This window comes from Ixodes scapularis, unplaced genomic scaffold (assembly GCF_016920785.2).
Source record: "Ixodes scapularis isolate PalLabHiFi unplaced genomic scaffold, ASM1692078v2 PGA_scaffold3__209_contigs__length_174095766, whole genome shotgun sequence".
Lineage (NCBI taxonomy): Eukaryota > Metazoa > Arthropoda > Arachnida > Ixodida > Ixodidae > Ixodes > Ixodes scapularis.
In genome coordinates this window covers 98,154,974-98,179,801 of record NW_024609868.1, presented here as the reverse complement: position 1 = coordinate 98,179,801, position 24,828 = coordinate 98,154,974, and the positions used below count along the sequence as shown (strand labels likewise).

The 24,828-nt window shown below is 48.7% G+C and overlaps 1 protein-coding gene across 1 annotated transcript in view; it reads right to left on the bottom strand.

The window, feature by feature from the left end:
• LOC115324589 (carnitine O-acetyltransferase) overlaps nt 1-23,108 on the bottom strand; it is a 181,318-nt gene extending 158,210 nt beyond the window's left edge. The window contains exons 1-2 of the mRNA XM_042292808.1: nt 22,881-23,108; nt 22,114-22,751 (exon numbers count right to left, since the gene is read on the bottom strand). Coding sequence (XP_042148742.1) covers nt 22,114-22,751; nt 22,881-23,108 — 866 coding nt within the window. The remainder of the gene's footprint in view (nt 1-22,113; nt 22,752-22,880) is intronic.
• Between the last annotated feature and the right edge of the window lie 1,720 nt (nt 23,109-24,828).

The window sequence follows — 24,828 nt, the reverse complement described above, 5'->3', positions numbered from 1 at the left end:
GCTTTTGTCTCGGCGTACCGCGTGAGATAATCGGTTGCGACGATTATCCATTGGTTTCCTTGCGTCGACGGCGGGAAAGGTCCGAGTAAATCCATACCGATTTGCTGCAATGGGGCAGATGGCGGCGTAATAGGCTGAAGAAGTCCTGCCGGTCTCGTCGGTGGCTTCTTCCGTCGTTGACACTCGTGGCAAGATCGGGTATAGTGGTGTACTGTCTTCGCAAGCTTGGGCCAGTAGTACTTTTCGCGTATCCTTGCAAGAGTCCTGCTGTAACCAAGGTGTCCCGCCGTCGGGTCATCGTGGCATGCTTGAAAATTTCTTCTCGAAGACTGGAAGGGATCACCAACAGCCACGCCGTGTTGTTGTCGCTGAAGCTCTCCTTGTACAGTACGCCTTGTCGGATGGAGAAGGTTGGCAGTGTCCGTACAAAACCGCGGGGAACGGCGCTTCCTTGTCCCTCTAGGTGCTCGATGAGTGCTCGCAGCTCAGGGTCGTCTCGTTGGAGTGCTGCCATGTCGCTGACATCCAGAGCCCGAGGAAACACTCATCGTCGTCCTCTTTGGTGCAGGCAGGACCGGCCTCGGCTGGGGCCCTTGACAGGCAGTCGGGGTCATTGTGCTTCCGGCCGGACTTGTACACCATGGTCATGTCGAACTCCTGCAGTCGTAGGCTCCACCGAGCGAGGCGTCCGGAGGGGTTCTTCAAATTGGCCAGCCAGCAGAACGAGTGGTGGTCTGTGACCACGCGAAAAGAACTTCCATACAAATATGGGCGAAACTTTGTTATTGCCCATACGACAGCGAGGCACTCCTTTTCAGTCGTTGACTAGTTCCTCTCCGCGTTAGGCAGCGTCCGCCTTGCGTATGCGATAACTCGCTCTGCTCCGTCCTGCACTTGGACTAGTACCGCACCCAGTCCGGTGTTACTGGCGTCGGTGTGGATCTCGGTTTCAGCAAACTGGTCGAAATGGCCAAGAATCGGGGGCGTCTGGAGTCTTCGTTTGAGCTCGTCGAATGACCTCTGGTGTTCTTCTGTCCACTCGAACTTTACGGCGTCCTTCGTGAGGTGTGTCAGCGGTGCGGATAGCTTGGCGAAGTCTCCAACAAAGCGCCTGTAGTAGGCACAGAGTCCGAGAAATCTTCTCACGGCCTTCTTGTCAGAAGGCGGCGTAAATGCAGCTACGGCGCGGGTCTTCTCGGGGTCAGGTAGAACACCCTTGTTATTCACGACGTGGCCAAGGAACTTTAGTTCCCCATAGGCGAACCGACACTTTGTTGGCTTGAGTAACAGGCCGGCGGTCTTGATGGCTTGAAGCACGGCTCGAAGTCGTCTGAGGTATTCGTCGAAATCTCGTGAGAATACCACGACATCGTCCAGGTAGACGAGGCAGCTCTGCCATTTCAGACCTGCCAGCACGGTGTCCATGACGCGCTGGAAGGTGGCTGGTGCTGTACAAAGGCCGAACGGCATCACTTTGAATTCGTACAGTCCATCGGGAGTGACAAAGGCAGTTTTCTCCCGGTCACGTTCGTCGACTTCAATCTGCCAGTAACCATTCTTCAGGTCCATCGACGAAAAATATCGGGAGTGGCGCAGTCGGTCTAACGTATCGTCGATGCGGGGGAGCGGATAGATGTCCTTCGTCACAGCGTTCAGTCGACGATAGTCCACGCAAAACCGCAGGGTTCCGTCCTTCTTCTTTACAAGGACGACTGGGGACGCCCATGGGCTCTTTGAGGGTTGAATGATGTCGTCGTCGAGCACCTCCTGGACTTGATCTTGAATCACTTTAATTTCCTTTAAGGATACTCGATACGGCGACTGGTGGACAGGAAGTGCGTCGTCGTCGGTAACAATGCGATGTTTCGCCATTGGTGTTTGGCGAATCTTCGATGTTGTGGCAAAACAGTCACTGTATTCGGCAAGGGGATCAACAAGTTGCCGGCGCTTCGTAGCTGGGAGCTCGGGGTCGATGTCGAGCGGCGGCGGCGTCGTGCTCTTCTGCTGTGGTGACGAGGTTTCCTCGGAGATTCCGGTGACCACGGCTGGCGCCTGAAGCCCCTCGATGTGGCCCACGGCGGTACCCTTCGTTAGGTGCTGCGGCTCCTCTCGAAAGTTCGTCACAAGAACAGTTGTACGTCTTTCTTGGAGATCCGTTACGCCTCTTGCGACACCAATTCCGTTTTCGAGGAGCAGTTGGACGCTGCCTTCTAGAAGAGCTTCACCGTGCATGGCTGCGTCTGTTATAACGGCGACGAAAACACTCGACCGCGGCGGTAGGTTCACATAATCGGCGATAACTCGGATCGCGGTTGACGTCGTGTTGGTCTCCACCGACGGTAAAACAGGTTTTCGCAGCGTCAACTGGTTTGCCCCGAGGTCGATGACGGCGCCATACTCGCAGAGAAAGTCCATTCCGAGGATAACGTCCCTCGAACAGTCTTGCAGAACGACGAACTTCACAGGGCACGTTTCACCGTGGATCCCGACGCAAGCAGTGCATCTCCCGACTGGCGTGATGAGATGTCCTCCGGCGGTTCGTATTTGGGGTCCATCCCACGGCATCATGACTTTTCGCAGGCGGCGAGAGAGCCTCCCACTCAAGACTGAGTAGTCTGCTCCGGTGTCCACAAGTGCCGATGCGTCGTGGCCGTCGATTATAACGTTTAGGTTGTTGGACACCGATGCAGGGACGTCGTTGTGATCCGTAGCGTCGAGAGAGTGGGAGCGCTCCGTCGTTCTTGGAGGCTCTTTACGTCGGTCGTCTTCGGTAACTCCACCTCCAGGGGTTGCCGCGCGTAGTTTCCCCGGCGAGGAGCGAGGGGCGACAGACTTTCACGTCGGGGTCGGTGCATCGGCGAAGCTGGACGTCGCGGTGACGTCGACCGAAACTCTCGGCGGGACGCAGGCTCGGGGGACTGGGGTCGTCGCAGGTACTCGTCGATCTCCCGAGGGCGTCCACCATACCGGGGGCGCGGGTCGTTTGGGTGGAATCCGCGCAGCCCGAGTTGTCGGTACGGGCATCGGCGGTACACATGGTCAGCTTCCCCGCAGTGGTAACACAGCGGGCGTCGGTCGGCCGTCCTCCAGACGTCTGTCTTCCTCGGTGCCGTTCGCTCTGGGGGAACGTGCGCCTGATCTTCCTGTCGTCGGGGGTACTGCGGCGTTGGGGCGTCTCTTCGGGGCGGCGCCGTGGCTTGGCGGGAAGCTTGCGGCGGTCGTCGGGCCATGGTGGCGTAGCTCAACGTCGGTTCCTCCGGTGCCACCGTGGTGACGGGAACCTCTGGTTGGAGCGCCCGATGCACTTCTTCTCGGACAGCCTCGGCGATGGAAATGGTTGGAGGACGGCTGGTGGTTGGCAGCAACCTTCGCAGTTCCTCCCGGACAACCTCCCAGATAATTTCGCGGATGTCCGTACCAGGCGCGTTTTCTCCGCTAAGCAGCGCGGTTGCAGTGACGCTTGGCTGCCGCTGGTAGTGGGAAGCGCGCGCTTAGAGGGCGCGCTCGATGTTTGTCGCCTCGCTGACGAAGGCGTCGACGGTTGCCGGCGGGTTGCGGACGAGGCCTCCGAATATGTCGTCCTTCACGCCCCGCATCAAAATGCGCAGTTTCTTTCCCTCGGTGGCCTGAGGGTCGGCGCGGGAGCTCAGGCGGAGCACGTCTTCCACAAAGCTCGTGACGCTTTCATTGGGGCCCTGGTTCCTGGTTCGCAGTAGGTCCTCGGCTCTCTCTCGTCGGTGGTGGTTGACGAACATAGCCTTCAGATCGGTCTTGAAAATGTCCCACGACGTCAAAGAGGACTCATGGTTCTCGTACCAGTGCTTGGCGGTCCTCTCAAGCGAAACGTACACGTTGTGCAGGCGCTGCTCGTGTGTCCAGCCATTGTGGCGGGCAACGCGTTCATAATGGTCAATCCAGTCTTCGACGTCTTCGTAGAGTTCACCGTGGAAGGGGGCAGCCGTTCGCAGTGCGACGGGCATGTAGATGACGGGAGAAGCGGCGGGGTCTTGCGGCTGGTTGGCCATCGTCGTCTTCTGCGGCTTGGGTTCGTTCAGCAGCAAACCGCACTCAGGATCCTCTCCCTTGGTGCGGCGGTTGGTCCGAGTTTCAGGTTCTGCGGTGAGCGGTATTCTCACCGAGCCGGGAATCGGACTTGCACTGCGGGCCCTTGGAGGGGAACTCTGCATGGGCATACGGTACCCCACACCTCCACCAAAATGTCACGGGTGGTGACCAAAAAAAAACAGGAAATAAACAGGAAGAAAGAAACGTTTAATGTGGCGAACTTTTGCCAAAAATAAAAGGGTACAAAGATAATAACAGAGCGTCGCGGGCGTCGAAGTCGGCGAAGCAGCACAGTCGAACGCTAGGGCGAAACTGACCCCGCTCGCCTTGCGAAAAATCCCTATGTACCCTCGTGGGTTTCTGGATCGTTCGGCGTAGAAGGTTCGGCGCGTAGAACATTCTGACCTCAAACAAGCCCAACGTGGTTCTCGAATTTACCAGAACATTACTTCACAGAGTCAACACAAATGCGCCTCCGCGGCCAGGAATCGAACCCTGGCTTTCAGCGTGGAAAGCACGCGCGATAACCGTTCGACCACGATCGCGCTGCCTTGTTGGTCAGCTGCGCTCGCGGCAATATTGAATTGTTTCCCCCGCTGGCTCTCCCTTACCTAGCCAAGTCTCGTCCTCGCGAGAGTCACGCTAGCACTCCGCGCAACGCGCCTCGTTATTTTGGTCCGATAGCGCGCCTTACCTAGCCTCCGCAGCTCCGCTATGTTTCCGCGAACAGATAACTAAACGCCAGATCGGTAGCATCGCCGATCTGGCGTATAGCGTAGCGGAAGAGCCCAAAACGATCTACTAAAACTTTGTATTCTCTTTTTCCGATTACGCCCTCTCCGCACGAATGGGACGGTCGGAGAAGCGTTCGTGTGCTTCGGGAGCTCGGAGGCCATGGTCTCACGATGACCTCCGAGATTTTTTGTGCGCTCTGCTCCGATGTAGTGTACCGACCCCGACGCTACGCTGGTGTGAGCGCACGAGCACATGAGGCACGAGACCAGGCCAGGGTTCCGCGTGCCAGGCAAGCGCATTCGAACACCGAGCCGCCTCCAGCAAGAGCGGCCTTTCTCATGCTTACCTTTTATAGCAAAAGCCAATGGCGTGACAGCGATCAAGTTAAGCCTATGATGCGGTCGTTCCAATCGGTACATAACATTGGAGACGAGTGTTGTGAAAATCCTCTGGAGACGATTTTCGCCCGTCCAGCCCGGCCGCCACAGGTTTACGGCCTTGTGCGTCGACGCGAGGTGGTGACTGTCAGCTGTTCCCTGAAGCAAGGCGAGAGGCTCCTTGGGGTCGCCAACGTGCCTCGTACAAAGGGACGAAGTGGCGTCCAACGAGAGACTATCGAAGTGACTGACGAAGTGTCAACGCAGAACGCAATTACCAACCGGCCCATCGTCACCCTGACAACCTTGGGGCGCTCCTAGACGAAGGAGAAGGGATCTGCGTCCACGAGTTTCGAGCGTTTCTGAGATTATTTTTTTACCACACGGAAGCAAAGGCGCCTGCAATTAGGGATTGCAGGCGCCTTCGATAGCACCTACAGCACTGGGATCGACCGGCGACCCAGTTATCAAGGGCGTCTAGCCCTTCGGTGTGCGTGACGCGAGTGTTGGTGTGTGAAGGAGAGGGAAGAGGCGTACCGGGACATTAGGAAAAATGGCTCCACCGCTTTGGTCGAGGCATTGACCATGAGGATTTTCTGCTAAAGATAGGGCGAAATGTGACGCTATAAAATGTAACAGCGGGCAGCTGCTAGCGCGTGTTCTCAAATGTTCTCAAGTGCTCTCAAGGTGATGATGATGATTGGGGTTTAATGGCGCAACAGCGACTTTGGCTATATTGCGCCAGACAAAATTACTTAAGACGGCTATACTAGGAAAGATATATTGAAGTTTTCATGGTAAAAGTTACAGCTGATGTATATATCCGGTCTTTTTAAGATAGTCAAAAACACGGTTAGGTGGCACTAAAGGATGATCACCAAGCAAAAACATAGGATGAAATGGAAGGTGACCTCTAAAAAGTTCAGGAAAACTTTGTCAGCGATGTTGGTGATGAAATCTACAATGCCATAAAATATGCAAAACTGTCAGTACTTCTCCACAATGAGCACAGAGCTTTTCGTCTTCACCACAAAGAAGATGTAGATGAGTCAGACGTGAATGGCCAATCCTCAGGCGGCATAATAGAACCTCCAGTCGACGTTCCTTAAAGGCCGGCCCGCAAGCAGAGAGAAGGAACCCGACTCTCACTTTCCTTCTCGCCACTGTGAAAGGAGGAAATTGCCTCTCGTTTCCTCCTCACCATTTTCCGTTTTTTTTTTTTTCTTTTACAAGTTTGGGGTGGAGGAAATGAAAGCTTCGAGGATTTGAAAAGATTATCCAGAAGCCAGCCAGCACACCTGTGACAAGGAGCTGAACCAACCGAGTAGCTGTTTCGAGCGAGCTTGGCACTTGCTCTTCCCAACGAGTTGCATTGGCTCTTTTTTAGCGTTGGTTTGCAAGACGATTCTTTGCTGTTGTGAGAGCACAAATGCCTTGTTCTGCTCAAAGAAGTAGTCATTGAAGTATCAATTTTAGTATATAGATATCTGATTTGGCATCTTTCGTTGTTTAGGCGGATTCATGGCGACAACGGGAAGTACGAGCGGTGTTTTCTGTATATCAGGGATGGCGCTCCATAGACCAGTGGTTCTGAATCATCATGGTTCTTAAACCGGCAGAGGTGACGGAGGATCCCATCCGTAGTGGGTCTAGCACTTTTCGGTGTAGAGCGTTTTGTTGTAGGGCATTTCGGTGCGGACTTTTTGGTGCACAGAAATTTCAGTGTACGGATTTTTTTCTGCAAAGACTTTTCGGTGTGGGACTGTTCGGTGCGCGTATATTTCGGTGCACGGACATTTTGATGCATGGACATTCGACGCTATGGTTTGCTCGCCGGTATCTCTTTTCCAACGTACGCAGACACGCTTCACATCGTGTTTTTGCGTTGAGTTGATAGAGATAGTCTCCTCTATAATGTTTTGGCTTTATTATTGGTCCTGCGTGTAGGAAACGACCCAAACAGAACGACGTTTGAAGTTGTTTGTGTATTCAGAACAATTTTGAATATCTTCAAATGCGCCTCCTCCGCGTAATCGCATAGCTCCGATTGTTCATAATAAATTGTGATGACCTCGCACGACAAAAAAAAACAAAAAACAACAATGTAATTATCACTTGTAACTCATTAGGGAATAAAGTAGGCGTGTGCTGGTACAAAATAAGTGTAACCAAATCAAATATCAATTTGAATCAAGTAAACAAGCCGAATTGGGTGAATGTTAAATCTATTTTATTTGGTATCAAATGTTTCCTCATTCTCGTACGAAAAAAAAAAAACCAGTGACCACAGATCATACACAGAGTATGATCTGTGCTCAACGCCTCCTTCCATGCCGTAATGATGTCGCCGGACGTAAAGAACTGCCTTACAATCGTGCTTATACAGGGCGGTTTTTTTTAACGACTAGACATTTTTTCAAAAAAGACGTCAGAGTTACGCAATTACGGTTTGTGCCTTATCTGTCATCAAAAACACCAAATCATTCATTTTTAAAGTGATGTAGTGGACGTGAAGTGGCTCACGGCGTGCTAAAAAGCCTAATTTGGACGCAAAACGTGTTACCGCAATCTTTTCGGCCACCGCACTCCTCGCCCCTTTTAGAGTGGCGTTGTCACAGCGATGCGCATGATTTGTCGCTTTGGCTTCATGGTGTTAGGCTGTGCCACGCGGAGATGGAGCCCACATAAAATCAGAACTATATTTTCGCGCCCAAATTAGGAGGACGCCGTATAATAGTGTACGCGCGTTATGTCTTTTTAAGAATGGACGGTTTGGTGGTTGCGATTATGGCCAACAACTTTCTAAATACAAGAGGCCGTTTTCTTTTCTAATTAAAAGGTCAATTAGCGAATTTTAGGCAATTGGTCGGTTTTAGTTGCTTTCGTTATTGAACCTGATCCTCGCCTAGCCGTACAGCTCACCTGCACAAACCGCAATGGCGCTAATTTTCACTGGACAATTTGGTGGCTTTCGATTACGCCCAACAACTTTATAAATCAACTATCCCGTTTTCTTTTATAATCAAAAAGTTCATTAACAAATGTTAGGTAATCAGTCGGTTTTTGTTGCGTTCTTTCTTGAACCCAATCTTCGCCTGGCCGTATAGCTCACATCCACAAAACGTTAATTTCCACGTTTTTTCTAATATCTAGTAGGTGAAAAAAAAAATAAATAAACGTTGTATATAAAATAGAGGGCAGTTCTTTTCTGATATAAATAAAGCGTGGGGCACGCGTCTTGCATGCATCTCTTTTTTTTTTTTTTTTCGGCCTATGAAAACAAATCCCGGGACATTCGAAATTGAGTTTATGATGGGGCGGGCGTTTTATCACGGGGTATTTTGTCATGTTTCATAAGCCTTATTACTAGTCAGAAGGAAGCCACGGGAGCCGTATCACGTCGCAAACAGCTAATCGGGTGTTTCTCAAGCAGCTCTAGAACTTTCCAATTGACATTTTGGTTCTTAATACATCTAAAAAAGTTTGGTACTTAGTCCTAAACATTTAATTTATTAGGCATAATTAAAATACTGCAACTCTCGCAAGACGTCTGCCCAAAACATAAAGTTGGTTTCATTGGCGTAAAGTGGCTGCGTCTCTCATTTTTATGCTTGGTCTTTAAAGATTCGTGAAAAGCATTCGCGACCTTATCTGTCAAGCCGCGTACGCGGACAGCGCGGTCTCCTCGGCAAGTTGTTCCCTCATCGAAGACGACAATGAATAAAAGGTACGATCAAAATCTTAATGCCTGAAGAAAGCGCAAGTTTAAAATAATTCTAAGGGTGTGAGTTGATTTTATTTCTACGATATTCAAATTTCAACACTCGTCGCGGGCAGCATGAAAGGAAGCACTGCACTCTTGGCGCAAACCAGTGCCCAGTCAACGGTCCTACACTAAAACACACATCACCACCCGACCTGTTTGAAAAATAAATAATTTCCAGTACTTTTGGTAGAAAAGGCGAATTTTCTACTGAGTGTGATATTTTGTGGACCCAAAAGTCCTGTAGCCGAGATCGGTAGTTCATAGCTTCAGGAAGACGAAGAACGACGGATGCGTTATTTCCCGCGGAAGTACTGTTTTGACTTTGAATTCCACATAAAATTGTATATGCACAAATTGGTGGCACGATACCGAACTTGCTTGATTACTTTTCTTTTAAAGACAACATAACCAGGCATAATCTACAGATATTGCAGAATTCATTTTAATTGGCGTTCAGCACGAAAGACAAGTATGGACATAAAGAACACAATAGAGCTCTGCATTTCTACCGCATTTCTTTCCGTACTTGTCGACAGTTAGACCGCGGGTAAAGATCTCGCACGTGTTCAAGGACACATTTCGGCATGATTTTCCTCTTGGTGACGACGTTGAACTGACCGCTGTTCCGCTTCTTTTCTAAGTAGGCGGGGAACGCCAGAACGCTAAATTAGCCAAGCAGCCCCAAAAATTGCGGTAGCACACCTTCCGAAGTCCTGGGTTTTTTCGGAGATGGCCTTCGCCCACCCTGACAAAGCCCCAAACAATTATGTAAGGGCTGCAGAGGCTATCTGGGCATTCCATTTCTTCATCAGTGAACAAATGCGAACAGAAGAGAACGAAAACTTCGTAATACCTGCTGTTTTTTAATAAATGGCATAATATGCTACTATTGCCAGTTACACTATTTTACGCGAAGAAAATTGTGATTTTTCGGTTCAATCTCCGTGTTTCCCGTTCTCTTTGCTGATACGCAAGATGTTCGTCGGGTGTCAAGTTTTCAGTTACGTTTGTTGACAGAAACTAAATGCACGTTTGACCACGAAGAAATTTTTGTCAAAGGCTGAAGATAGATGAAATATACCATAAACCGTTTCAGTTTTTATGGAAGTTTGTTTTTGCTCTTCTTAATAGCTTCAACGAGGCGGCCGTCACTCTAAAAAACACCTGTAGTACGAACCTATATATTATGCCCCAGAAATGGTCAGACTGTGTCCCTCTGACTGCAATATCTTTGACTTGTAATTACTCGTGATTATTAGTTTGTACAAAAAACAAAAGAACTAAACAAAAACACAATAGTGATACAATCACTCTTCAGTGTGGCGTTGTTAGAACGACAAATTTTCAACTCTCTGGGTAGAGCTCAAAGTTCGGATAAAAATACCCATCTTTTTTCCTTCTGCTGTGATGTTCAAGTTCCGTTCACTCGAGATAAATATGCGGTGTTGTAGCGTGTGTGGCCGCATGCGGAAGTATCTGAATGTAAAAGAAATTGTTGTTGGGCTAGTTGGTGTTGACTATCTGAGTGTTTTTAGAACTGCAGAAAAAGAGCAAAAAAAAGAAAAGCGAGCCAGCCCGAACCCTTCCGAGCTCATATCCAGCCTGCCTAACTAATCCCTGGTGTTTGGGATTGAAGCAGAGAACCTTGAAGGGTTACAGAGATTTTGTCGGGGGGCCGGTAAGCCCATTAGCACTCGTGCGAGAAGGCCGTAAAAAGCGAGGAGGAAAATGGAGGAGGAAAGGAGAGGAGGAAAAAAAGAAAAGAGGGGGAATCTTCTGCCACGCTGAAGAAAATTTTGAGCGCCCGCCTTTAAGGAATGAGCTCTCCCACAGAGCCAAGATGGGCTTAATGACATGAAGTTTATTGTTACTCTCCGCGTCCCACTCCGACTGCCATGCCTTCAAAAGAGATTTCTTCCAAAGGGGCCTAAGGTCCTGATAGGGTAACCCAAGAGATATTGCCGAGTCCTTCGCACCTGCAGCCAGTTTATCTGCTTGCTCATTCCCTGGAATTCCAACATGACTGGGCACCCAGCAGAATATTATGGTGTGTCCGAGTTCGAGAGCCCGGTTTATTTTGGACCGTATATGTAGTACAAGAAGATTCTTTGTGGGAAGTCTAGAAGAGACAGCCTGTATCACGCTTTGTGAATCGACAAAAAGGATAGCCTTTAATATTTTGTTACTTATGATATGGTCAATGGCTAGAGAGACACCATAAAGCTCTCCAGAGAAAATGCTTGCCATACCATCCATTCGTAAAGCTTTTTCAAAGGAACCAGAATATACGGCACAACCAACAAAAAATGAAGATTTCGACCCATCAGTATAGAATTCAGTATCATCTCTATATGTCTAGTTACCCAACCAACCAGAGCGACCCCATTGACGGCGAACGTATTAGACCTTGTTCTCGCTACTCATCCTGAACTCGTTTCACCCATCTCCTATCTTCCAGGGCTTAGTGATCATTCCATATTGCATTTTAATGTAAAAGCAGCACTACCGAAACCATCAACTAATGTAAAGCAAATTCGAGATTACGCCAAAGCTAACTTTGATAAAATTAATCTTGACCTTGCAACTTTCCTTGATGAATATTTATCACTCTTCTCAAGTCGCTCAGTAGAAGAAAACTGGAACTTTTTCATAACCGAAGTTAATAAACTAACAAATCAGTACATTCCCTTAAGGAGAGTTATCGAAAACTCTCAGTCACCCTGGTTCACCAGAGCCTTAAAACGCTTATCAAACAAAAAAAAGCGTCTATTTCGCGCCGCAAAATTATCCACGTGCGAGCACCGTTGGTTGCGTTATCGTACTGCTGCTGAAGTGTACAAAAAAGCAATTGAAAACGCCAAACTAGAATTCATGACTCATAGCCTACCCGCAATGTTGATCAACAATCCTAGACAATTCTGGAACACAATAAACAAAAAGACGCAGTCATATATACACTAAAAACCGCAAATGGTGATTGTATAGCCAGCGATGAGTGTTTAAATTTATTAAATAGTACTTTTGCAAATTCATTCTCTACTGATAACATGCACGATTTCCCTTCGCTAGAGAGTGCCGATTATTTGCCCATGGGTCCTCTTTTTCTTGATTACGTTGGCGTCGGTCGTATCGTAGATAAACTCAAACTGTCATCTTCAGCAGGAGTGGACGGCATTAATTCCAAGTTTTTACAAAACACTAAACAATACTCCTCAATTATTTTAACAAAATTATTTGAACGATCTATACAAGACGCTGTTCTCCCATCAGATTGGAAGGTAGGGAAGGTGGTACCCATTCACAAGGCTGGAGATAAACATTCCCCTCTTAATTATCGTCCGATCTCAATAACCAGCATTCCTTGCAAACTTCTTGAACATATAATTTTTTTCTCACCTCGTCAACTTCTTATAATCTAACAACTTCTTCAACAATGCCCAACACGGTTTTCGAAAAACATTTTCATGTGAGACCCAACTGCTATCTTTCACGAATGACCTACATCACATTCTGGACCGAGGATCCCAGGCGGACTGCATTTTCCTGGATTTCGCCAAAGCATTTGACAAAGTTTCTCACAATCTTCTGCTTCTAAAACTTTCCAAACTTAACATAGACAATAACGTTATCGCATGGATACAGTCTTTTTTAACTCAACGGTCTCAATTTGTCACTGAGAATAACAATAACTCCTCTTTTGTCAAAGTTGCGTCAGGGGTTCCGCAAGGGACAGTCTTAGGGCCGTTGCTATTCTTAATTTATATTAACGACCTACCCACTAGTGTCTCTTCGTCCGTGTCTCTGTTCGCTGACGACTGTGTACTTTACCGTGAGATTCTCAATCATAATGACACCGGTATACTCCAATCAGACATTAATGCTATTTACCGTTGGTCTGACTCGTGGTCTATGAAGCTTAACACTAACAAATGCAAGGTCATGCGTGTGTCTCGCCAGTCTCAGGACTCTCCTAACTATTTCCTTAATAATGCTCATCTAGAACCGGTATCTTCGTACAAATATTTAGGCGTACATATAGCTTCTAACCTTTCATGGAAAACACATATTCAGCATATTTCAGCTAACGCTAACCGCATGTTAGGTTACATCAAGCGAAATTTTTCATTAGCCCCTGTCTCACTGAAATTAACTCTTTACAAAGTTTTAATTCGTCCCAAGTTAGAATATGCAGCTTCTGTCTGGGATCCCGGACTAGTCACTCTCGTATCTACATTGGAAGCCGTTCAGAACAGATCCGCTCGTTTCATCCTCACAAACTATCACCGCACCGCTAGCGTCACCTCTATGAAAACAACTCTCTCATTACCACCTTTATCCCTACGTCATAAAATTTCTCGTCTTTCCCTATTCCATAAAATGTATCACCATAATTCTTTCCTGCGCGACAAATTAATTGCTCGGCCTGTCTATGTTTCCTCCCGTCTTGATCATCAACATAAGGTGGGCATTCTTAACTCTATCACAACCACGTTTAATTCATCTTTCGTTCCCCGTGCATCCCAGGAGTGGAACCACCTTCCCCGGTCGATCGCCATTATCATGGACTCTGAGCTCTTTAAAAGTACAATAACTAATTACTTTATTACTGAGTGTGTCTAAATATGTATTATGTTATTTGCATTAACCTTCTTGTTGCTCTCCCCCTCTGTAATGCCTTCGGGCCCTGAGGGTATAATAAATGAAATGAAATGAAATGTCTCCTGCAACGACTGAAACTCCTGCTGCAGGGCTTGAGGGGAAATAGCCCGTTTATCATACTTTGTGAGCGACCAGTCGCAGAAAATCGGCAATTCGTCCCACGGAGAAACTTTTTCTTTGTGCTTTAGTATGACAGCATCATTCAGTGGAAACTGGAGGGAGGCACAAAGGCTTTGAATGCGGAAGTTAATAGGACGCACGATACGTGGCTTGGTTTCAAAAAATTTAGAGACGCGACAGGTACGGATGCTAGTGTAGGATGGATGTTGCGGGTCAGAATAGACCCTGCAAGCATAAGAAAGGCTAAGGTACTGTCTACGCTTCTCGAGAAACATCTGAAAGGTTTCTGCATATAAACTCAACACAGGTGATGTGCGAAAAGCACCTGTAGCCAGTCGGAGCCCCAGGTGATGAACCGGATCCAGCATCTTTAGTGCAGATGGACGTGCAGATCCATACACAATTGCACCATAGTCGAGGCGAAACCGAACTAAGGAATTGTAGAGTCGCAGGAGGCAGAGCCTGTCGGACCCCCACGAGTTGTGGGACAACACCTTGAGAATGTTTGATGATTTTAAGCATTTGCGCTTCAATTCCTTCAAATGAGGTACAAAAGTGAGCTTCTTGTCAAGGATTACGCCCAGAAATTTGTGTTCCTGGCGAACAGGTACGTCAATGTGGTTTAAATGCAAAGAAGGATCAAGGGACAATCCCCGGCGGAGCGAAAAGGGAACGCAGACAGTTTCTTCGGGAGAAAAAGTGAAACCGTTTTCATCTGCCCATTTGCTCATCCTATTGACTGTAAGTTGTAGTTGTCGTTCACAGCTGGAGAGGTTGCAAAAAGAAACGGAGGTCTGCACATCATCCACATACAATGAGTAAAACACAGACGGTGGAATCACACATGCAAGACTGTTAATTTTTACAGCAAACAGAGTAACACTTAAAACTCCTCCCTGAGGGACTCCATTTTCCTGGGGGAACACATCGGACAGTGTAGAACCCAAGCGGACCTGAAAAGTCCGGTCGCTTAAAAAATTCTGTATACACTGGAGCATGCGGCCTCGTACCCCATAGTTGTGCAGATCCCGAAGAATTCCATACCTCCATGTGGTATCATAGGCCTTTTGCAGGTCGAAGAATACGGAGACACAATGTTGCCGATGTACAAATGCCTCACGGATAAAAGTCTCCAAACGAACCAAATGGTCTGTGGTTGATCGTCCCTCCCGAAATTCACACTGATCAATGTCCAAAATATTTTATTCCTCCAGAAAATAGACTAGACGCCGGTTGATGAGCCTTTCATAAGTCTTCCCAAGACAGCTAGTGAGCGCAATGGGACGGTAACTCGCTGGAAGAGAGGGGTCTTTACCAGGTTTCAGAAGAGGAATAATGTGGGCGCTTTTCCAGCATCGAGGGAAAGCAGCTACTTTCCATAGATGATTAAAAAACATAAGCAAATAACTTAATGATGCTGGGGACAAGTGCCTCAGCATTTCGTAATGAATCCTGTCTGGACCTGGTGCAGACTGCTTTTTCACACCCAGCGCCACTTCCAGTTCGCACATACTGAACGGTCTATTGTAAGCTGCCCGGTCATATCCTGACATCGAGATTGATTGCTTTTCAGCAGTAGACTGAAACTTCTTAAACTTTACACTAAAGTTGGAAGAACTAGATATATGTTGGAAGTGCATACCAAGAACATTTGCCTGATCTTTGAGAGATACGGCAGGCAAGGGAAAAAGAGGGATTCGGAAAGGTTGATAGTCGCCTTGGACTTTTCGCAGGCGGTCCCACACTTCCTTCGCTGGAACAAGGCTATTTATAGAAGAGGCATATTTGGTCCATGAGACCCTTTTAGCCTGTTTTCGTGTCCGATTCGCCTTAGCCCTACTTTTCTTGAATGCAATTAGGTTTTGATTGGTAGGGTACCGACGAAAAACTCCCCAGGCTTTATTCTGGTCCTTGCGAGTGGTTGTGCACTCCTTAGTCCACCAAGGCTTGCACCTCTTAGGGAGATGTCCAGATATTTGAGGAATAGAATTCAAAGCCGCACCAATTATACATTCAGTGACATAAACTGTCGCATTGTCGGGGCTCATAGTACGAAGCAAAGATGGATCAATCACAGCCTCTAATTCAAAAATAGACCAGTCGGCATTCTCCAACGTCCACCTCCAAAGGCGAGTCGGAATCGATGAAATCGGTTTAACGCTTTCTAAAACAATTGGAAAATGATCGCTGCCAAAAGGATTGTTTAAAACTTGCCATGAAAAACATGGAAGTAACGATGGTGACGATAAGGACAAATCAATAGCTGTAAAAGTGTTATGGGCGGCACTAAAAAATGTTGCTTCTTCTTGGTTCAAAAGACATAACCCGGATGATAATAAAAGTCGCTCAATGAGTCCACCACGAGAGTCCTGTCGAGGACTACCCCACAGGGGGTGGTGGGAATTAAAATCGCCAAGAATTAAAAAAGGCTCGGGCAGCTGGCCGACGAGTCCCTGAAGTTCTTGCAAATGCAGCGGAGTGTTGGGTGGCAAGCAGAGCGATACAAGGGTAATGAGGCGGTCAAGAAGAATTCGAACTGCAACTGCCTCAAGTGGAGTCTGTAGAGGGACTGGAGCACAGGCAACTCCACTCTGCACTACCACTGCTACACCACCCGAAGCGTTTGATCAAATGCGGTCCTTTCGGAAAACCTGATGACGATGTAGCACTTTTGTGTGGGTGTCACTCAATTCAGTCTCCTGTAGGCACAAGGCCACAGGACGGAGCTCATCAAGAAAAAAATGTATGTCATCAATGTTACGAAAAAGGCCGCGACAATTCCACTGCATAATGCTAAAATTGTGGACCATTGTAACGTTTATAATAAAAAATAAAATTAAAAATAACTGTCAAGAGTAAGCAAATTTTTTACGACTTAAAATCTATCTTTACACGCGGAGCATTTTTCTTTTTGGAGGTGTCATTCGGCCTGCCCGTGGTGCCACCGGAGGCCGGAAGTAGAGATTCGGAGCTCGAGTGGGGTCTGTCCTCGTCGGACCTTGACCCACTCTCGTCCATTGGCTCAGCTGGAGCCAAAAGGGGCTCCTCCTTGGAGGCCTGTAACCTCGACGGCTCCCCCGGTTTCCGAGATCCACCAGGGGCAGAGGGACCAAGTCCCCGACCTCGTGGTGGCTGGAACGGAGAAGCAGGGGGTGCAGAACCCTGTACAGGGAACGCAGACACCTGTGCTCGGGTGGATCCCGACGGTCCGGCATCCACCCTGTCATCTCGAGGTAGGGCAGTGTGCACTGCTCCAGAGGTGCCTTTCTTCTGCGACAGGGTGGTCTCCGTCTGCTCGGATAATAAATCCGAACCTTTCGCACGGCTGGGGAGGGCACCTGCCCGGGCAGCTGAGATAGCGCGCCCTGGGAGTTGCACCTTTAGTTTGGGACCAGAGGACTTAAGTGGTTGAGCAAGGTCCCCATAAGACACTTGCGTTCCCACAGACGCCATAGGTGGTGCAGGTCCCCGGCGCACCACCTCGGCAAAAGAGCCTCTCTGAAAACCCAAGAAGCGACGTTTTGTTTCGGGATAAGAGATGTTTTCCTTCACCTTCAGCGTCAGAATTTCCCTTTCTCTTTTGAAATGTTCACATGACCTAGAATACGCAGGGTGCTTGCCTTTACAATTTACACATTTCATGTCTTCATGACAGTCGTCAGCGTTGTGCTCGGAGCTACCACACCTGGCACATGTCTCACGGGCACGGCATGACCGCGAGCCGTGCCCAAAGCGCTGACAACGGAAACAACGGACAGGGTTAGGTATGTAAGGCCGGACCCTACAATTCAAGTACCCCGCTTTCACGGAAGAAGGCAGGCTGTTGAGCTCAAAGGTAAGGACCAAGTGTCGCGTAGGAAGTTCTTTGTCATCCCTACGGATGGTGATGCGCTTTACAGCAACAACACCCAGGCTGCGCATGCCTTCAAGAATCTCTTCCTCCTGACTCTCCATCAGGTCATCCTCAGATATAACACCACGAATGGTGTTGAGCGTACGGTGTGCAGAGACGCTTACTTTCGTGTCAAGGATATGGTTGAGGCAGAGCAACGCTGCTGCCTGATTTTTCTCAAATACTTCTACCAAAACGTCTCCAGAAAAAGTATTTTTTGCATTAAACTTTTCCCCTACCTAGTCTTTTAAGACTTTAGCCACAAGGAAAGGGGAGAGTTTCGACATCCGTTTCGTCTCAACTTCGGAATGTATAATGAGAAACTTAGTGACGTAGTCAGTGTTGTTCTTGTCCAAAGGTGGTAGATATGCATCGGTGCGGACCCTTTTGGGGGCCCGATCAGAAGGTTTAAGCTTGGAACCCATATGAAGGGGGAGGGTTTTCGGAAACTGTGGTGCACCGCCCACCACCGAGCCCAACAAGGGAATAGGTAACGCTCCATAACAAGAAGGGCTTGGCTGAAGACGTTACTCTATTAGTGCTGCCCAGTCTCTATAACCAAGTGTGGTTCAAGACAAGAGAATCTATTGCCACCCAAGGTTAGCCCTTGCCGCCAAAGGAGTTGAAAAGGAAAGAAGAGAAATGAGAAGAGTGAAAAGAAGGAGAAGACAAAGGTGATAGAAGAGAGGGGATAGTAGAAGGAGTGGCGACTAGACTGAATCATCCTGGCCGGGCCTTACCAGGACTCCCGTCTATGAGAAGCAGGGGCCGAAGTGGTGTATTGCCTCGCCCGGGGGGCCCCGAAGTGTCCAAACCTACCCCGGGCTCGTCTCAACCACCAGGATGCCCTTTTCCCCAGACACGGGAAAGCCACGCACAGCCAGACGTGGGCGGGCGAACCCACATGGCTCGGGGTCCGTGGAGACGCCACTCTCCAAACACCTGCTTTCACAGGTGCCCTCTGCGGGGCTCTCAAGGTGAACCTGTCAATATGTAAATAAACAGACTTATACGAGATAGTGCTCCTGCGCCCTAATCCTTCTCGATACCTCCATTCTGATGACGTCCTGACCTGGCTCGGCTCCCTGCTGTACCCGAGGTCCCGGACAACCGCTCGTTCGCGACAGCTGGATGGCAGCGGCAGGATCCTACAGTGCCATTACAGCGTAGGGATCCAACCATGACTTCTTCTGTAGGTGAGTGCCCGGCCGTCTCTTTCTTCATCTGCCAGACCCGTTAGGTTCTAGTTTTGCCAGTGGGGGTTTCGGATAGTCGGTGTCAGAAGAACGGTGCGACCGTTTTGACCGCGAGCATTATGTGGGATCATAATCATGAACATGAGTCTGGAAATATTCCGCTTGCACAAGTTGGTACAGGTCTGTACCCATTCAGGGATCGATTTAAAGCAGAAAAAAGGAACACCGGCCATCCTAAAACTCATTCAGGCCGCAGACGTCAGCGATAAGGAGTTTACAGAGGCTACGGAGGAAACTCGCCAAAGGGAACATTAGGAGCGCGAAGCAAAAAGCGGGGTGACGAGGCTCTCAAGAAACGCGAGTGAAAGCGCGAAATGGAGCCGCTCCACGACGAGATATAGCAACAGGGGTCGAGCTTACGAGCAAAACGCTGGAGTTCGAGTCCTTTCGTCGGGCGACAACTGGCGTTAAAGAAGTGTTATGTACATTTAATTACATTGAAGTTATGTACATATATACAGGTCAGATTCGGGACAGTACATTATGGACTGGCGGTTCGATCAGCGGTCCTAACTTCACGAGCACTCACCAACCTTGTCACTCGTCGTCTTCTTCCATTGACGTGAAGGTACGCTCGCAGTCGCGCCTAGCAGGCGCATATCTTACACTCCTCCCTACTAGACTAATGCACATAGTCGTTAAAATAAGTAGGGCGACGTGTTGCTCTTTGATGTCTCGAAGGGTTGCTAGAGAAAACTGTTGCCGAACCAGCTGGTTCGACTGCTGGTGTGGCATCGGCCCCAACGTCCGCTTCTTTGGAGACCGCTTCAGGTAGAGCAGTTAAACTCAAGTCGACTGAAGAGTTATCTTCTGAGTTTTCTGCAGAAGTTGTCGCTGGCCTTCTGCGCAGCTGGTCAACATGGCGACGCCAAGATCGTCCATCTTCGGTTTCAATCCTATAGGATAGTGGACCGGTCACGGCTGTGACTACTCCAGGGGTCCACTTGGCACCAAACAAGTAATTTCTTGCATAAACGTTTTCACCTACTGTAAATAGTCGTGTCTTCTTCCCTTCCTGGAGAAACTTGTCCTCTTGTTTCCATGATGAATGGAACTGAGAATCTGGATGCAGGCGATCTAATGCTGTTTTCAGACGTCGGTTCATCAATAGTTCCGCAGGACTCCTGCCCGTTGAGGAATGTGGCAGTGTATGTTGACGGAACAAAAATCGCGCCAAATCGATGTTTACGTCGCCTGAATTTATGTGAGTGAGTGACTCCTTGGTTTCTCTCACCATTCGTTCGGCCTGGCTATTCGATGAAGGGTGGTAAGGTGCCACTGCCACGTGTCGAATCTGGTTGCGGGTTGTAAATTCCTTGAACTCTGTCGAAACGAAGGCTGTGCCATTATCACTGACAATGACGTCTGGCACTCCGTGTACGGCAAACAACATCTTCAGTTTCTGTACGACGGCTGAGGAAGACATAGAATTCATAATAACTACAGCGAGCCATTTCGAGAATGAATCGACCACGATCAGAAAGATCTTTCCCTTGAATGGTCCCGCAAAGTCACTGTGTAGACGAGACCAGGGATGTTGCGTCGTCTCCCAGGGATGCGCTGGTGCCCGTGGCATTGATGGTCTGTGTTCTTGGCATGCCGAGCAACTTGCTGCCTTTTCTTCAATGTCATGGTCGATTCCAGGCCACCAGACTCTACTCCTCGCTAGTGCCTTCATCTTTACAATGCCTGGATGGGCTGTGTGTAAGACGTCGAGTACAGTGGATTGTGCCACTTTGGGAATAACAAGCCGGCTTCCCCAAATGATGCATCCCTTATAAGTTGATAGTTCACCTTTCCTAGTTGTATAGGGTTTGAAGTGTTCGTGTTGCTTGTCATCTGGCCACCCATGCATGATCTAGCGCTGGACTCGCGCAAGCACAGAATCTTTTCTCGTGGATGCTGCAATTTTTTCGGAGTTCCAAGGCTGTTCTGGAGCGATCTCTAGCATCCGTACGTCTGCGACTGGAATGTCGTCCAGCTCTGTTGCAGGTATAGGCAGTCGACTGAGTGCATCAGCGTTTCCTATCTTGCTTCCCGGGCGGTACTGCAGGTCGTAGTGGTATGCGGCTAGCGTTAGACTCCACCTGAGAACTCTTGGTGACACCATAGCTGGAATTTCCTTGTGCGGACTTAGCAATCCTAGCAGAGGCTTATGATCTGTGATTATGGTCACCGGGCGGCCATAGATGTACTAGTGAAACTTTTTTAAACCATATATGATCGCCAGGGCCTGACGATCAGTTTGCGAGTAATATCGCTCAGCCTTGCTCAGGGTTCTGGACCCGTAAGCTATTGGTGACTCTTGCCCTGAGTCGGCCAAGTGACTCAAGACAGCTCCAAGACCATAAGGCGAAGCATCGCAGGTCAATAATAAAGGCTTGCTGATATCGTAGTGAGCCAGAACTGCCGCTGACTTGAGCAGTTCTTTCGCCTTGCGATTAGCATCAGCTTCCAGGACGGTCCATGTCCAGCTCGCCTCCTTATCCAGTAGTCTGTACAACGGCTCCAAGGTGTGAGCAGCTCCCTTGAGGAAACGATAGTAGAAATCAAGCAAGCCCAGGAATGACTGTAGTTCCTGTTTGTTCTTGGGCTCTGGAGCTTCATGGATGGCCTTGACCTTGTCTTCAGTTGGTCGCACCCCGTCCTTGTCAATCCTGAATCCCAAAAACACCACTTATATTCTGTTGAACGTACATTTTGCCTTGTTAATGCGTAACCCGTCTTCCTTGAATCGCTGCATCACAGCTCGCAGGCGTCTATCGTGCTGTTCTTTGGATTCTCCGCCGATAAGGATGTCATCTAAAAAATTTAGTACTCCTTCAATTCCGGCAAGTAACTCCTCCATATAACGCTGGAAGATCGCTACGGCGACGGATACTCCAAATGGAAGAGGTTAACCTTCAAAAGTCGCTTGTGCGTCGTGATGGCGAAAAACTTTGCTGACTCATCATCGACGGTCAACTGCTGGTAGGGCTGTGCAAGGTCGAGCTGTGTAAAGCGACGGCAACCAGCTAAGTTGCTCAGGAGTTGCTCTGGCGTGGGCATGGGTAAGATTCCCACTTCACTGCCTTGTTTACGGTACTTTTATAGTCACCGCAAATCCGCAATTCACCACTCTTTTTCAGGACTGGGACTATCGGTGTAGCCCAATTTGAGTGTTTTACAGGTTCAAGGATTCCCTGCTGGACCAACTTTTCTAGTTCTTGCTCCACCTTCGGACGCATCACATAGGGAACTTGCCTTAACTTGCAAAACTTAGGTGCAGCAGATCTGTCGACCTCCACACGAATAGGTGGTCCCCGACTCTTTCCCAGACCAGTGTCAAAGATTTCCTTAAACTCCTCCAAGAATCTGCTACCCTCCTGGGTATTCCTGAGTTGATGGACACCAGTGAGGCCGATTCCTAGATGCTTGAAGCAGTTTCGTCCAAGAAGGCTTGCGTACTCTCCCTTGACCACCAGAAGTGACAGAGTTGCCGATCTTTCTTTGTGTTTAACCTCCACGACTACTCTTCCTAGGACGATAACAGGCTCCTTCGTATATGTGCGTAGCGCAACAGTAGATGGTTTTAGCCTCTGAGTTGGAATATGAAGTCGTGCCATTTTTCTCCTGCTTATGACAGAGAGCATGCATCCTGAGTCCACCTCCATCGCTGTTGGCTGTCCGTCGATGTCGACGTCCACGAGGATAGCTGGTTCGTTGGACGAGAGGTTGTACAGCTCGTACGTCTTGGTGGTATCGCCGTCTAAAAGATCAGCTTGCGCCGTCCCCCGTCTTGCTCTTGGAGGACTTTTCTTAGCCTTCTTTTGAAGACAGGCTTTGACAATATGCCCTTTGCGGCCACAGAACAGGCATGTGGCGTTCTTGAAGTGGCAGTCCTGTGGAGAGTGTGCCCCGTTTCATCGATAGCACACGGAAGTCGCGTGCTTAGTTTCAGGCTTCGCATGATGTTGTGCAGGCGGTGACGGTTCAGGTCCATCTTTAGCCACGCTGTGGATTTGGCTGACGTCCTTAGGCGTAGTCCTAATCTCCATGGCATTGTTCTTCGCACATTCCGGTCCTATTGCCAACTTCTCCGCTTGAGCCAACGTAAGCTCGGCTTCGCTCAGCAGACGTCGTTGCAAGGCCTCATCTTTAACTCCACAAACAATCTGGTCGCGCAAACTGCTGTCGAGGGCGTCTCCGAAGTTGCAGGTAATTGCAATACAGCGTAAGTCCGCGATGAATGCAGCCATGGGTTCGTCGCTGTGCTGTGCCCGCTTATGAAACTTAAAGCGCTCCACGATCTCCGAGGGCTTTGGTGCAAAGTGATTTCCCAACTTCTTAATGATGTCAGCGTAGTCCGTCTCTGAAGGTGTCGTTGGCGTGCCGAGGGAATGTAGTATTGCATAGGTCTCGGCTCCGCAAACGCTGCAGAACACGGCTCGCTTCAACTTGGGTGCATCGATCCCATGGGCTTCAAAGTGGAATTCCAGCCGTTGAAGGTATAATGGCCATGTCTCCGGCTTACCTGCCTGGAAAGCTTCAAATGTCAGCGATGTCCTTTCAACCATGATGAGTTGCCGGAGTCTCGCCCGCTTTTTCCGATTTCCTCGTCGCCAAATTTGTTATGTACATTTAATTACAAAGAAGCTATGTACATATATGCATATCAGATTCGGGACAGCACATGATGGACTGGCGGTTCGATCAGCGGTCCGAACTGCACGAGCACTCACCAACCTTGTCACTTGTCGTCTTCTTCCACTGACGCGAAGGTACGCTCGCAGTCGCGCCTAGCAGGCGCCCTAACTTACAAGTGAGAGAATAGGTGTGTCAGGGAAAGGGGTATGTGGAAGCTCGTGATACAGTGTTGCCAGAAATCCAGCGCCTTTCTCCTATAAAAAAACCGGAAATGCCTCTCAGAGGAAAATGTAATCCTACGCCGAGAAACGCCAGCCAATCGTTTTCATGACGTCACGATTCCGTGGACCAATCGCGATCTTTTTGAAAAAAAAAAAAGCTCAACATGGCTCCTGGCCTTAGCAACGCGACGCTAGTATCTCATGACAATTATTCTGCTTTTTTGCACCGTGTTTTACGTGCCCGAGGTTACGCCACGAAATCTTAATGGTATCGGCTTGCGTCTGCAGCCGTTTTTGCGCGACGTGAGAATCCAGCGACGCTATCGCCAAAGAAAATAATAATAATAATAATAATAATAATAATAAGTTTTATTTGCTCAGGAGAGCCGCGGCACCGCAGAAAGGCAACAGCCCGTACCAAGGAGGCCCGCGGTGCCGTGTCTAGTGATGGTGATTATGTGATGATGTAATGTACAGATGAAAGTGATGGTGATTATAATATGGTGTGTTGGCCAGGCGGCGGTCTTTACGAAAGCGGGCCTTGGAGTCTTCCAGCTTGCGGTCCAGCTTGTAACTGGGCAGCGTGAGAACCCCCTAAATTTTGGCTGTGCCCATGAAAAGCTTTCGTTGATAATCACTGTGTCAGAGACGATCCTCTTCCTCCTCATTCCAAATTACGAAGCGGGCGCAAGGCTTAGCACTGCTGAGAGGTGAAAAGCTATGCCGGACGTCGTCTGCTTCGTTCTAGTTCTGTCGCCTCTGCCCCACGTTGCTGCTCAACAAAGTACCGGCAACGCTGCTTCAATTCGCTGTGGTTTCCGCGGGGTGAGCCGAGATTACCGTGCTTATCAGTCGCAGGTGGTGGTGTCGATGACTTGGGAGGGTGCCGATTTGTCAAAACCCGAAAAGTATAATTATTCTTGTTTTCTATTCATCCAACAAAATAAAGGCACACATTTCGTGCGCCAAGCCCACAAAACTAAGTAAATCACTAAATATTTATTATTTGCAGGAACTATAAGTGCTTCGCTTTCCCTCAATCGAAGGCGCTGGAAGACGGTATGTTAGACAATATCTAGGACAGAAAATGAATTGGGAAGACGGTACATTG